At 43.7% G+C, this 14,889-nt stretch overlaps 1 protein-coding gene across 3 annotated transcripts in view; it reads right to left on the reverse strand.

Annotated features, from left to right (window-relative positions):
• The window catches only part of qkia (QKI, KH domain containing, RNA binding a), a 79,740-nt gene that overhangs the window by 49,868 nt on the left and 14,983 nt on the right, over positions 1 to 14,889 (reverse strand). For all 3 annotated transcript variants that reach the window (XM_046366437.1, XM_046366435.1, XM_046366436.1), the window contains exon 2: positions 8,609 to 8,751. In XM_046366437.1, the coding sequence (XP_046222393.1) occupies positions 8,609 to 8,751 (143 nt within the window). The remainder of the gene's footprint in view (positions 1 to 8,608; positions 8,752 to 14,889) is intronic.

The raw sequence follows: 14,889 nt of genomic DNA on the forward strand, positions 1-14,889 counted from the left end.
CTTTTACCCTCGTCACTCTGGGTAAAAAAGGACGCCTACTTGTCACAGCGCTCACCCAATGACACAGGGGTGGGTGTTGCTGCAGGCTTCTTGCCCACCTGCCAAAAGAATGTGTCCACAGTGGCCTTTAATGTCCCTAGCAGCGGCGATCGCTGAGGTGTAGAAAAATTAATAATCAGCTCTGCACACAGAAATTAACTAGATATGACACTGGCACTCTATTTTGCATTATTTCACTCAGGCTCACCCAGAGCCTTTCCCTCTAGCCCACAGAATGATTTATGCTGAACGGGAGCGGTTTTCTATTGAGGCAGATCAATTGTGACACGTTTATAAAAAAAGAAACATTTTAGACTACTTTCCACGACACGGTCGCTTACTGTAAAGTCACTGTTGTTACAGGGAGGGGAGGGTAGGTGTCATCTCCACAAATAGGTTAGGAAAATCAAAACAGACCCTAACCATTCGCAACGCATTTTAAGTGTTTCATTTTTTCATATGTAATCTTACATTTGGTGGCAGTGGTCTAAAATCTTCAATTACTTCCAAATGGGGGATAATAAGAAATCCTACCAAAAATACACATGGACTAACACGAAAGTGACAAAATAATCTGAGGAAACTGGGAGTAAATAAACACCTTCCACTTTCTAAACGGGTTAATAAGAGCCCACAGCGATTGTTTTTTTAAAGCACCGATTTATCAACAAAACACTGGGAAGTCATTTGAGACGCTCAATTGGAGTCATTTTGCTTCAAAATCCCCAGTAATAACCTGCAAATTAAGACTGGGAGAGGGGGTTCAAAACAGCTGTTACTGTGCCAACAGGTTCCGTTGCAGCCGCGGAGACTGAGGCCTAATACAATTATTTGTAAACCAACAGACGTGGTAGACTACAGTAAAGTTAGGGACAGCCACGCCAGACAGCACATTCTAGATGAGGCCCATTTGAATACAGAATAATAAAAACAGACCTCAAACATCATAGAATTAAGTTGGCAGCACAGAATCAGTACTGAATCTGAAGACGGCACAATGGACTAACAATCCGTCAACTAATGTTGGATGGAATCTAGCACAGCCAGAGCATGCTTAGGCAACACAGCCAGAGCATGCTTAGGCAACACAGCCAGAGCATGCTTAGGCAACACAGCCAGAGCATGCTTAGGCAACACAGCCAGAGCATGCTTAGGCAACACAGCCAGAGCATGCTTAGGCAACACAGCCAGAGCATGCTTAGGCAACACAGCCAGAGCATGCTTAGGCAACACAGCCAGAGCATGCTTAGGCAACACAGCCAGAGCATGCTTAGGCAACACAGCCAGAGCATGCTTAGGCAACACAGCCAGAGCATGCTTAGGCAGCCAGAGCACAGCCAGAGCATGCTTAGGCAACACAGCCAGAGCATGCTTAGGCAACACAGCCAGAGCATGCTTAGGCAACACAGCCAGAGCATGCTTAGGCAACACAGCCAGAGCATGCTTAGGCAACACAGCCAGAGCATGCTTAGGCAACACAGCCAGAAGACCTATAGGCGGCCAATGGCTCCTTAAAAAAAAAAAGAACCCTTTCCAGTTTGACCAGTTTTCCAGACCAGTTGCGCAACAGCCTACGTCCAACAGGGTGTCCCATTTCAGACACTCGGCAGGCAGCCTCAGGCAGGTGGGGGCTAGGCTTACCTCAGCCTAGAAAGACACCCACAATCCCTTACACTACACACAACCCATTGGGGATCTTCAGGGGTGTGGAAGGGAGACAAAAATGTGGTGAGTAAAGGAACAAGGGAGTGAAGTGACTCCATTTGGAGGTCAGAGGAAGAAATTAGGGTTTCTGCAGCCCATCCCAGGCTGCAAGGGAGCGAAACTGAATTTTTTGGACATTTATTATTATTTATATTACAATCACTCCCCTCCAGTCACGACCTGCAGTCGCCTCCACAAGTGACGGGATGCCAGGCTTCGAAGGTGCAGTGGTGATGACATCAGCAAACATCTGTGTGTGCAAACACACATACTCTAGAGAGCTCACACCTTGGCGTGCACATTCCATGCAAAGGGAATTATAACACGGTCGTCTTGGCAGGACAAGTTATTTCGGTGAAATTGACATGCTGCACTGCAGCAAGGGACCAAGACAATCTAATTACTTGGTATTGGGGCTGGAGTGTTCGAGAGGAAGAAAATGTCAGAGAGAAAGATGTAACGAGACAGATGAAGGGAGGGCGTGCATGAGGGAAGTGGCAGAAAGAAGGGAAGGAGTGGCAGAGGACAAAAAGGGACAGAAGTGGAAACTGGGAAAGAGGATATGAAAATGGGAAAAGGGAAAAAGAATTGGGGGGGAATAAGAAGATTGAGGAGAGGTAAGGATTATAAAGATAAATCTTCAGTGGCAGCTGTGTCATGCCAAGAGCTCAATGTGGACTTGGAAAGCAGAACCATTGTCTTGGGAGCTCGGCGCACTCTTCAAGTGCATGTCTGCATCCCAAGTGGCACCCTATTCCCTCTACAGAGCCTGATGGGCTCTGGTCAAAAGTAGTGCACTACGAAGGGAATGGGTTGCCATTTGAGACGCAGTAAGAGTATGCATCCTGCGGCAAATCACTCAAACGCGAAGAAGAAAATTCCCCTCGGCTAATAATCATTACAGTAACCTCAGAACAGCGAAGGTCGGTTTTTATTATTATGTACCTCAGAACAGCTGGGATGTCTGAATGCTGACCGATCGTTTAGACAGGAGTGGGATTTGCTCGTCAGACCTAGGAGAAAGTAGGCCCCCTTTTTCCAGGACCTCGCATCACAGGAGGCAACCCAGCTTGCCCCTCTTCTGTTTAGCTGCTAAGCTAAAAGCTAGACTAACATATCCACTGTTTCTTTATGAAAAGATTATTGGTCGGCAAAACAATGAATATCTACTGACTGGGAAACTGCGGTGGTCATAAAAATAAAAAAAATAGCTGGCTACACTCTTTAGGCTTCAGGATATTTGAATATTTCTGCTTTTGTTTGACATCAGCATGTGACTAAGGCCATGTGCTGTTCTGTTTACTACCATTGGTTTAGTTCTCCAGAAACACTCGAATAGATACAGAGGGAAGAACGGAACGAGTGGTCGAGCAGAGCTCCTCAGACCACACGGTGACTCATCCTATTCACAAGGGAGAACACAAATTAATTTAGCCCTGGCATTGCCATGCTCGGACTAAGCGCAACTACAGCATGCCCAAGAAAACAGGGCGGGGGAGGGAGGGGGTAACATTGCTGTGTACGGGTGTCTTTGAGGCCTGTCCCACCAGTCGACGGGTCTCGGTACCAAAGGCAGTGCTGCCCACGTCAGCTTGCATAGGTGGTATAGGCGGTGCAGTCCACCAATACCTATAGCGCCGTGACACACAACCGATGGGTACGCCACGCAGGTGGTTAAACCTAAGGTGAACATACACCGAACTTGTTGTATATATATACACAGTTGAAGTCGGAAGTCTACATACACCTTAGCCAAGTTCATTTAAACTCAGACGCACAAATCCTGATATCAAAGTAACAATTCCCTGTTTTAGGTCAGTTAGATCACCACTATTTTAAGAATGTGAAATGTCAATAGTAGCAAATTATTTCAGCTTTTATTTCTTTCATCACACATGCTTTTTCAGTTCTGCCCACACATGTTCTGCAGGATTGAGGTCAAGGGTTTTTGATGGCCACTCCAATACCTTGCCTTTGTTGTCCTTAAGCCATTTTGCCACAACTTTGGAAGTATGCTTGGGATACTTGTTAATTTGGAAGACCCATTTGCGTCCAAGCTTTAAATTCCTGACTGATGTCTTGATTAGAGGTCGACCGATTATGGTTTTTCGACATTGATACCGATTATTGGGGGGCCCCAAAAAAAAGCCGATACCGATTAAAAAAAAATAAATATATATATATATATATATATTTTTATCGGCCGATTGTTTATATTTTTTATTTGTAATAATGACAATTACAATACTGAATTATAATACTAATATAATATAATACTGAAATTAGTTCGCAATGAGCCAGGCAGCCCAAACTGTTGCATATACCCTGACTGCGTGCAATGAACGCAAGAGAAATTACAATTTCACCTGGTTAATATTGCCTGCTAAACTGGATTAGTAGTTATAACTAGTGATTATGATTGATTGTTTTTTTTAAAGATAAATTGCTAGCTAGCATTAAACTTAACTTGGCTCAGGCAGGCTACCCGTGGAGTGCAATGGTAAGAGCATTGGACTAGTTAACTGTGCGGTTGCAAGATTTGAACCCCTGAGCTGAAAAGGTAAAAATCTGTCGTTCTGCCCCTGAACAATGCATGCATCGACTATGCAAACAATTGGCAGCTTTGGAAAGAAAACACTGACATTTCCAAAACGGCAAAGATATTATCTGTGAGTGCCACAGAACTCATGCTACAGGCGAAACCTCAAACAGGAAATGAGCAGAATTTTTGAGGCTCTGTTTTCCATCGTCTCCTTATATGGCTGTGAATGTGCCATGAACGAGCCTAAGCTCTCTCAAGGTTTGTCCAAGGTGTCTGCAGCATTGTGATGTATTTGTAGGCATATCATTGGAAGATTGGCCATAAGAGACTACATTTGCCAGGGGTCCGCCCGGTGTCCTTTGTCTAAATTGGTGCGTAATCTTCAGCTGCAGGCATTTTCCCATGGGATTCAGAGGGGAAAGCACACTTCCACGAACGATATACCATCGAAGAGATATGTGAAAAACACGTTGAGGATTGATTCTAAACAACGTTTACCATGTTGTCGATATTATGGTTTTAATTTGGAAAAATGCTTGACGAATGAATGTTTTTTTTTTGGTAGCCAAACATGACGCAGACAGATTTCTCCTGCACAAATAATCTTTCAGGAAAAACTGAACATTTGCTATCTAACTGAGAGTCTCCTCATTGAAAACATCCGAAGTTCTTCAAAGGTAAATGATTTTATTTGAATGGTTCTGGTTTGTGAAAATGTTGCCTGCTGAATGCTAATGCTAAATGCTAATGCTAGCTATCAATACTGTTACAGAAATGCTAGTTTTGCTATGGTTGAGAAGCATATTTTTGAGAATCTGAGATGACAGTGTTGTTAGCCTTTTGTTAAGCTTGAGAGCTAGCATATTGATTTCATTTCATTTGCGATTTTCATGAATAGTTAACGTTGCGTTATGGTAATGAGCTTGAGACTGTATTCACGATCCCGGATGGCTCGATGCAAGAAGTTAACTTGTTACTCCTACCCCCTACTTTTTCGAACATTCTGTTAAAAATCACACAACATTTCAGCGCCCTGCTACTCATGCCAGGAATATAGTATATGCATATGATTAGTATGTGTGGATAGAAAACTCAGACGTTTATAAAACTGGTTAAATCACGGCTGTGACTATAACAGAACGTGCGTTCATCGAAAAGCGCAGGAAAATCTGATCACTGAAAATGCGAAAATATATCCATGCGCCACTGGAACCCTTTGTTGAATGTGAACCACATTAAATGGGGCCGAGGTTGCAATACCTATAGCTTCCACACAATGTCAACAATCTTGTCATTTGCCTACGATTTGTTTCTTGGTCAAACGGACACAAGGTAGCGCCTTTCTTCCGGTCTCAGACCGGATATTTTGGTTGAGATTTACCCGGACATTATTTCCAGACGTACAGCTTTAGAATATACATCACCTCGTGATCAATTTGATCCCTTATTAACGTTTACTAATACCTAAAGTTGCATTACAAAAGTATTTCGAAGTGTTTTGTGAAAGTTTATCGTCGACTTTATTAATTAAAAAAATTACATTATAAAACACTATTTTTTTCCTTAATCACAGTCTCCATAGATCGATATCTAGGCTATATATGGACCGATTTAATCGAAAAAAAGACCCAATAGTGATGTTTATGGGACATCTAGGTGTGCCAACAAAGAAGGTCAAAGGTAATGAATGTTTTATATTTTATTTGTGCGTTGTGTAGCGCCGACTATGCTAATTATTTGGTTTACGTCCCATGCGGGTCTTTTGGGGTGTTACATGCTATCAGATAATAGCTTCTCATGCTTTCGCCGAAAAGCATTTAAAAAATCTGACTTGTTGCCTGGATTCACAAAGAGTGTAGCTTTAATTCAGTACCCTGCATGTGTATTTTAATGAACGTTTGAGTTTTAACGAGTGCTATTAGCATTTAGCGTAGCACATTTGCTTTCCAGATGTCTAGATGGGACGCCTGCGTGTCGGGTAGGAGCAAGAGGTTAAATAAGGTATTAAAAAAACATGTTTTAAAAAATATATTTTAAATAGGAAATCTGCGCCCACAAATACAGTTTAACGATTGTTATGAAAACTTGAAATCGGCCCTAATTTAAAAAAAATATATATATATATTTTTTTTTAAATATAAAAATAATATTTTTTAATAAAAATATTTAGATTGTTAAACATAAAAATAATATATATATTCTTTTTAAATCGGCCGACCTCTACTTGAGATGTTGCTTTAATATATCCACAATTTCCCTCCCTCATGAAGCCATCTATTTTATGCAGTGCACCAGACCCTCCTGCAGCAAAGCAACCCCACAACATGATGCTGCCACCCGTGCTTCACAGTTGGGATGGTGTTCTCCGGCTTGCAAGCATCCCCCTTTTTCCACCAAACATAACGATGGTCATTATGGCCAAACAGCTCTATTTTTGTTTCATCAGACCAGAGAACATTTCTCAAAAAAACTACAATCTTCGTCCCCATATGCAGTTGCAAAGTGTTGTCTGGCATTATGGCAGTTTTGGAGCAGTGGCTTCTCCTTGCAGAGTAGCCTTTCAGGTTGTCATTACAGGACTCGTTTTACTGTGAATATAGATACTTTTGTACCCGTTTCCGACAGCATCTTCACAAGGTCCTTGCTGTTGTTCTGAGAATGATTTGCACTTTGACACCAAAGTACATTCATCTCTTTGAGACCGAACAAGTCTCCTTCCTGAGCGGTATGACGACTGTGTGGTCCTATGGTGTTTATACTTGCGTACTATTGTGTGTACAGATGAACGTGGTACCTTCAGGCATTTGGAAATTGCACCCAAAACTGTCAAAATATTGTCTGAGAGTATAACAGTACTCATATTGCAGGCGAAACATGAGGAAAATCAAACCAGGAAGTGGCTTCCATTTTGAAAGCTCCATGTTCCATAGCTTGCCTTCGCTCCATTTAAAGGGATATCAACCAGATTCCTTCTCCTATCGCTTCCTCAAAGTCTTGACATAGTTCCAGGCTTTTATTTGAAAAAAGAGCGCAAAAGATAAGATCGCGTCGGTGGATATCTGGGTGTTCGCATGAGTTTTGCAGCCATTGACTCCCTCTCCTGAAAAAGAGACCGTGCCAGTTGATACATTGCACTTGTGATTTCATGAATGTAAATATTTTTTTAAATATTTTAATGTGGTGCTATGAAATTCAGCAGTTGATGACAATTATCCCGCTAAAGTGTGTATGTAAACTTCAACAGTATATCTGGACAATTGCAAGACATTAGTATGTCACGGCGGCAGTTTTTCCTAGAAGAAGACATTCAATTTAGGAGGATGGACTAATGGCTTTGGGAATCGTATTTAGGGCTGTTGTGGGGCCTGGATTTTAGGCTGAGCCAGAGAGGTTTGTAGGGACTGGTGGGACTAGCAGGAAGACTGGGTTGGAACAGTTTGGGGTGCGGGAAGAGTGGGTCCCTTTATCAGCTCTGTCAGGAGGAAAATGCATTTCACGCCTGGCTGGGCCTCTCCGCTGCCTGTCCCTCCGAATCCGTGCGGGGGGGGGGGGGGGGATGTTGCTCTTAGAGACGTGACACGGGCATCCTTGTGCCACCCAGTACGATTAGTACCGGTAGATGGTGGCTGACCAGGGAAAGGTACGCACTCATACCCGCCCACATCTCATGACCCCACTTGTCAAACTCCTCACAGTCAGTGTACACACAAGCACACATCTCCGACATCTTCACCGTGCCCCCCCATGACGTCTGCAGCTAGAGTAACAGTGCCAGTCTGCTCCTATCCAGAGTGGTCTTTGCAGTGCCCTCTATCCAGCTATAACCATCCTCTCCACCCCGTCCAGTCTCAATGCTGGACGCTACCAGGGGCTATTCAGGGCTCAGGTGGTAAGCCGTCAATTTTCAACTTCCCGTGTATTTTTAGAAAGGTAGTCTAACATCATCCCCCCTCCTCCTGACCCACTCCTCTCCCTTCTTTCTCTGCCCATTTGGGTAACTAACTCTAAACAGCTGGAAGTGTGCTTTTCCTTTTAGAGGCAGCCTTTAATGATACCGCAACATCAAACAGGCTACGTGGAGTGAAAATGTGGCATTCGAGTAGTTCAACGCTACAAGGCAAAGTAGCATTCAATGGTATTCTTTGTAAAGAAGGATAGTAGGGAGTCATAGTTGGAAGAAAATAGGGACAGAAGACTCCTTTGTCCTTCAGTGTAGTCACCGATGGGGCTAAATCCAAAACTGCACATGTGGACAAAGTAGCCTGTGTGATCACGTAGTGTTTAAGTGTGCATGCAGATACATATTAGTGTGTCATCACTTACGTCAGGAAAGTCTTTTACAGGCACAAAGAGCTTCTCCTGCAGGTGAATGATCGGTCCCAGGGCCTCAGGTAAATCCAGAGGGTGTTTCTCTACCAGGCCGTTCGCGGTGTCACTGTACATTTCTTTCCTCACTCTGTTGATCTCTGAAAGACAAAAGCAACATGCAGTTTGAGGATTGCACGCAGAACAAAACTAAAAGCTACAGAAAACAGTCGTCAAGACAATAGTCAACGAGTCGGTCCAGAGCGGAGTGACATGGGAAAGTTACCATCAGAACTCGTTTTCATTTTCCACTGCACAACTTTTGGAAATGTTTCACTAGTGTACACTATTGAGTACGACCCATTGATGTGTGTGTTCGATCAAACCATTGAGGACTTGTGGCTTGTGAGGGGTTAAAGCTAGCTCAGACAGCATGCTGGTGGTACATCTAGTGAAATGCAGCAGCAGAGAACGGGGAATAGGAGAGAGCCAATCGTTCAAGGGGAGATGTGCCTTCAGTTTAGATCAGCCTGTCTAGTAAAACAAATGGACCAAAGGCAGGGACCAACCCACAGAGAGACAATTCCAGTCACACATACACTACTACTGCCTACATAGTGAAAATACAGCCTCAGAAATACTAGAATCCCATATACACCAAGTCACACACACAGCTGAAACATGCAGTCTCCCCAGGGGGGTGTTTAGACATGGATTCATTTATGATGTTCAGTTGGGCTAGATAAGGAAGGACTGGGCTGCAGTGTTCGTGTAGCTTAACTACAGGGTGGACAACCATTGGTCACGCTGCATCCCACATCCCTGACCACATGGCCCATTAAACCATGACAGTGTATTCGGCAACCACCAGTTGATGTTCACAAACCATCCCTCAACCAAAGTGCCTGTTATGTTCGAGCCTGGTCCTGACAAATTAGGCAAAATCTGAAAGAGGACATGGGCCTAATAATTCAATTGAGGTAAAATCCCAAACCGCACCTTTGTAGGAGGTTTATCCAAACTATCGTTCAGAAAGTTTATTTTAGACTAATGGAGGTGTGTGGGGGGGGGGACATGACTCCAATGGGAGATCACAACAACGACCGAGGCGGAGGAAGAGGCCATCTGAGGGAAAGCGGTAGAAAGACACCAAATGCCAGTCCCTCAAGTGCTGTAGCATCACCCAGAGCAGCGGGGCTTGTGAAGAGAGGGTGTTATAAAACACACGTATAAGACCTGAAAACAAAACAAAAAAACAAGGTGGCTGTTGAAAAAGGATTTCCTGACCATAGACAAAGGCACATCTGGCAAGCAAGCTCAGGAGAATCTCAGATCTGTTTGATCCATAACTTCAAAGGTTAAAGAGCAGACCACTGAGATGACATAAGTCCTCCCCATTAGGGTGACATCTATTCAGCTGTCGAGCTATGAATTAAGTGGGATGGGGAGTGCAGACAATATCGCTAAGTAGCTAGGTCCTTCCCTGGATAAAGGACTGAAAGCATCTTAGGCCAGACCAAATCAATTAAACGTAGACTTTTTTTGGGCCAGGCCTTAGTTGAACTATGCAATTCTCAGATCGGTTTGAGTAGAAAGGGGTGTATGTGGTTTAGTGGAAAGTATTGGGCTCAAATAGATAGAAAACTGACCGAAACAGGGAGGGACAAGAATTTGTCCAATAAGAAAAGGTAAACTTTTGTTTTCCGTTGTGAAACGTTTGGCTACGGTGTGACCTAATGAATTTGGCCCGGCTGGGACCATGGGGATGACTTTGGTTGGCTATTGCAGCCGTATGGTCACAGGACTTAGTGGTGATGAAATGCTAAAAGGTAAGCTGTGGAGAGGCGGTTCATACTGCCTAGAATATAGGGTGTGTGTGTGTGTGTGTGTGTGTGTGGACTCAAGCCTCCCAGGGTGGGATTCGTAGGAGGGCCAGGCACTGGGGTTCATCAGGTTTGAAAGGCTTAGAAATTGGCAACACAGCCAACAACTTGTAACGTTCCTCCCTCTACACTGACAAGCACGGTCTCTTTACAAAAGGCTCCCCCCCGGCCTAATTTTATTTCCTGCTGCTAAAATGTCACATTAACATAGAGGCCGGGCAATCAGCCTGAGAAGCACAACACTTGACATCTAATTTCACCGGTATCGAAATCCTCGCACCAACTCTTTTCCCAACCGCTGGGCTAACCTAAAAATGACCCCGCCTGGGCACTTGCGATGAAATAATTTGTGTTTGTCCACCCTGGCGACGTGTGGCTAGTCAAAAAAAAAGAAAAAAAAAAAGGCTAAGGATCATTCAATCCAAAATGGAGAAAGAACAGCTGGGTAACTTGGGCAGTAACAGAGAGTAGAACTGACAGCAATTCAGGTGATGCAACTTTATCCAGTGCTGTTTGAAGCACACACAGCCATCTGAAACTACTTTGATGTTAGCATAGAAGTTCTAGGAGACCATGGATGAATGGAGAGGAAAAGGTATGGCGGTCCATGCATCACGCCTGTGTGCGTGAGTAAGGATAAATGAGGTAGTAATAGATCCCCCTGGCCTCCTGTCGCCCACCCCACTCAGCTTAGTTTGTGTTTCAAAGTGCCAGAGTCAGCATTCGGGTCTGTTGCACACACCGAATTGCCAGGTCTGCCTATTGCATAAGAGAATTGAACTCTGCTCGACTCTCGATATTAACAAAAAACAACAAAAAAGTGTCAGGACAATCAGTGTGACGGTTAGAGATCACCTGCACTGTGCTGAAAGGCAGAACAGACACACAGCATTTGACTTGACACTTCACCCCTTCCAAAACACCCTTGGCCTAGAAGTCTCATCTCTTTCCTACCTTCTAGTTCCTGCACTTATGTTTTTATTTTATGTAACTAGCAGTCATTGTAAATTCTTATTTACAATGACTGCCTACCCCAGCCAATACTGGGCCAATTGTGCACCACCCTATGGAACTCCCAATCACAGCCGGATGTGATGCAGCTTAGATTCAAATTAGGTACAGCAGTGACACGCCTCTTGCACAGAGGTGGTGCCTTAGACCGCTGCGCCACTCCAGAGCCCAGTCGGTGTCAAGAAAATGTCAGTCCGAGTCTTAGCACAGGCAGCCCTCAATGAACTACAATTAAAAAAAAGTTAGATTTCTGTTATAGGGAAGGAAAACAGTTTGAGAACTCTAACTAAATGCAGTGACAAAGCAGTTCAACAGCATTAGGATAGCGCTATTTAGAATGAGAGCATACAGACAACTAGGCTTGGGCAGTATCCAGATTGTCATGACTTTGGGCTGTTCTGCAATACCAGCACTGAACACAAGGGGTCTGTTTCAAAACCCCACTGATGCTCTGTAATCCGAAGGTTTGCAATGCTAACATGTACAACTACATTGAGAAGGCTAAAGAGCTCATTGTGAACATCTTGTAGTTAGACCTAAACTATAGAAGGGGAAAAAAAAGGGGGGGGGGGACTACAAAGTTTGCTGCATGCACAAAACAAATAGTCAGCAAGGCTCTTGAGCCAGGAGGGGATTACCAACCGAAGGCATGATTTGGGAAGACACTAACTAGCTACTAAATTAGCAAACCAAATGCCCAACATCAGAGCATTTAGCACATTGTAGACAAACTTAGATTTCTTATAACTGGCAAATATTTATTTGTGAATTTCATACTGTAATTATCACCTGGAGCATGCTGCACAACAGTGAGTGACTCAAGTAAACCACATGACTGGGATGACCATAAGCTACACAATAATGTGACTGCTGAAATGAACGCAATGTTCTTTATCCAAGACAAACGAGTTCACTACAGGTATTTACTTAAGTAGCTACAAATATTTAAACTTAAAGAAATAGTTAATATTGAAAACCCATCCCAGGACTTTCCAAATACCCCAGTATACCGCGCAAGCCTACTAACGTCACTGACGGTCAAGCATAGCCCAGCTCATGCTTAACCGTCAATACTGTGAAATCAATAACTAGGCCAATACATACTACCCCTGTTTAAGCGCATTCCCACAGTAGGCCAACACAGAACTGGTCAAGCAAAGGCAAAAAAATTCAGACCTAGAAACAGGCCTAAATCAAGTCCTTGGTCCTTCCTTCCTTTCAGCTCACTCTTCTATAACATTGAGGCATAGAAAGAGCCTACATAACAAAGTACTGTATCCATCTCTATGAATGGATTCAGCTAGATCAGGTATTCCAAACCGGGGTACACAACGCTGTCGGGGTACACCAAACAATAATTCACATATTTAAAGTCCATTTATTTTTTCCAATGGGGCGATACATTTGGGTGAGTCCCCGTCTGACAAGCCTCTTTTCACTGGCAAAAATACAATTAAACCATTAGTGTTCAGCGAAATAACAATGTCAAATACAGGTAGCCTAGTCAAATAATTAACATCCAATCATATTAACCGTTAATCTCTCATGGGAATTACAAACAGTTGCTCCCGACGCCACTTGGGTACACTGCAGCACCCACCAAGAGGCTCTTGCTGCCAAGGGAATGCCCGACAGCTTGAAAGACTTAGGACACTACAGTGAAAATGGTTAATGTTGTCAACGCAAGGCCTCTGAACTGACTGACGTGTATTTTCTGCACTATGCAATGACATGGGCAGTAACCATGTAATACTTTCACAACACAGAAGTGCACTGTTATCAAGGGGCAAAGTATTTACACTTTTTTTTGAGACGAGCATAAAGTAGTTTTTACTTGTCTGACCTATTACATGAGGAGTTTCTCACGACTGGCCTACCTGGGTGATGTTTTTTCTCCCCTGAATGATCTGAATCTAGGATTACAGGGGCTCTGCAACTATATACAATGTGCAGGACAAAATTGAGGCGATGATTAAGAATGTGGAGCTCTTCTGTCTGTATTAACAAGGACAACAGGTCTTTCCATCATTATATGATTGTGTGCAAATTAACTCAAGCTTACGGACAATGTCAAATGTGATTTAGCGAAGCACCGGAGTGAGTTGGGTGCGCCATTACACAGGTTCTTTCCCAAAACAGATGATAAACTGGATTTGTTATCCCTTTCATGCCCTGCCTCCAGTACACTTACCGATATCTGAACAAGAGAGCCTCATCGAAATTGCAACAAGCGGTTAGGTGAAAATTGAATTTAAAATCAGAAGCCACTGCCAGATTTCTGAGTATCCTGGCTTGGCAAATCACGCTGTTAAGACAATGATGCCCTTTGCAACCACGTACCTATGCGAGAGTGAATTCTCTGACCTCACTTGCATGAAAACTAAATACAGGCACAGACTGTGTGGAAAATAACTTAAGACTGAGACTCCAATAGAAAATTGCAAAGTTATGTGCATCCTTTCAAACACATCCTCATTAACCCGTGGTGAAATATTCACAATTTTCAATTAACAAATACGTTATGTAAGATGGCTAAATAAAGAGCTAAATTGATTTTCACTTGTCCTATAAGAGGACCAGGGCACTCCTCCAAAATTCCCATCCCAGTGACTCAGAGCTGATTCTTTTCTCCCTATGCAGTCTTTGGATCCTAGCAGGCCAATTCCTCACGTCAACCAGAGCTAAAATCAGCAGTAAGATCAAATTCTCACCCACATGGCTGTACACCCCTGGGGTGTAGGTCCTGGAAAGGTAGGCTTTTACTAAAGGGCTCTGATGGCGTGAGAGCGTGCATTTCTGCGCACAGAGCAGACCGCAGTGACGTGTTCATCTACTTGGTGTAAACAATCAAGTCATAGTAGTCATGTTCTAGGGTAGGCGAGACTCAGGCTTGAAGGAGGGGGGACGATTCAGGCATGGAAAAGAGAAGAGATGAAAGGAACATTTTATTTGGTAGCGATGCAAAGATGACATAGGGCTGCAGTCAAACATGATTTCACAGTCAACTGCGAAGAGTCATGGGTCTCCAATTGCCCTAGAAAGGAACCAGTGGAAACAGCAGAGGGGAATAATCTAATCAGGTTTAAGGGCAGAGAGCGGCAATCTAAACAAGATCCATGAGGTCTGGGACAATGGATCATTAGTAAGTCTAAAAATAAAGAGTTCCGTAGAGACATTAACTGCTTCGTCCTCGTCCTGCTGCAGCTCTCTGGAAGAGGCCGTCCTCTTGACAACCCTGAGCCCTTACGTCAGGGGATAAAAACTGTGTCCAGCACACCACATAAAAGGAGAAAGGATAAGAAACTGGGACAGGCGAAAGCCAAGCCAAATCCAGGTAGGGATTCAGTCCGCCAGAATGCTGTTCTCCATCCCATGACGTCAGATGAGGAAAGCGTAAGGACGGCC

Source organism: Oncorhynchus gorbuscha, linkage group LG10 (genome assembly GCF_021184085.1).
Source record: "Oncorhynchus gorbuscha isolate QuinsamMale2020 ecotype Even-year linkage group LG10, OgorEven_v1.0, whole genome shotgun sequence".
Taxonomy (NCBI): domain Eukaryota; kingdom Metazoa; phylum Chordata; class Actinopteri; order Salmoniformes; family Salmonidae; genus Oncorhynchus; species Oncorhynchus gorbuscha.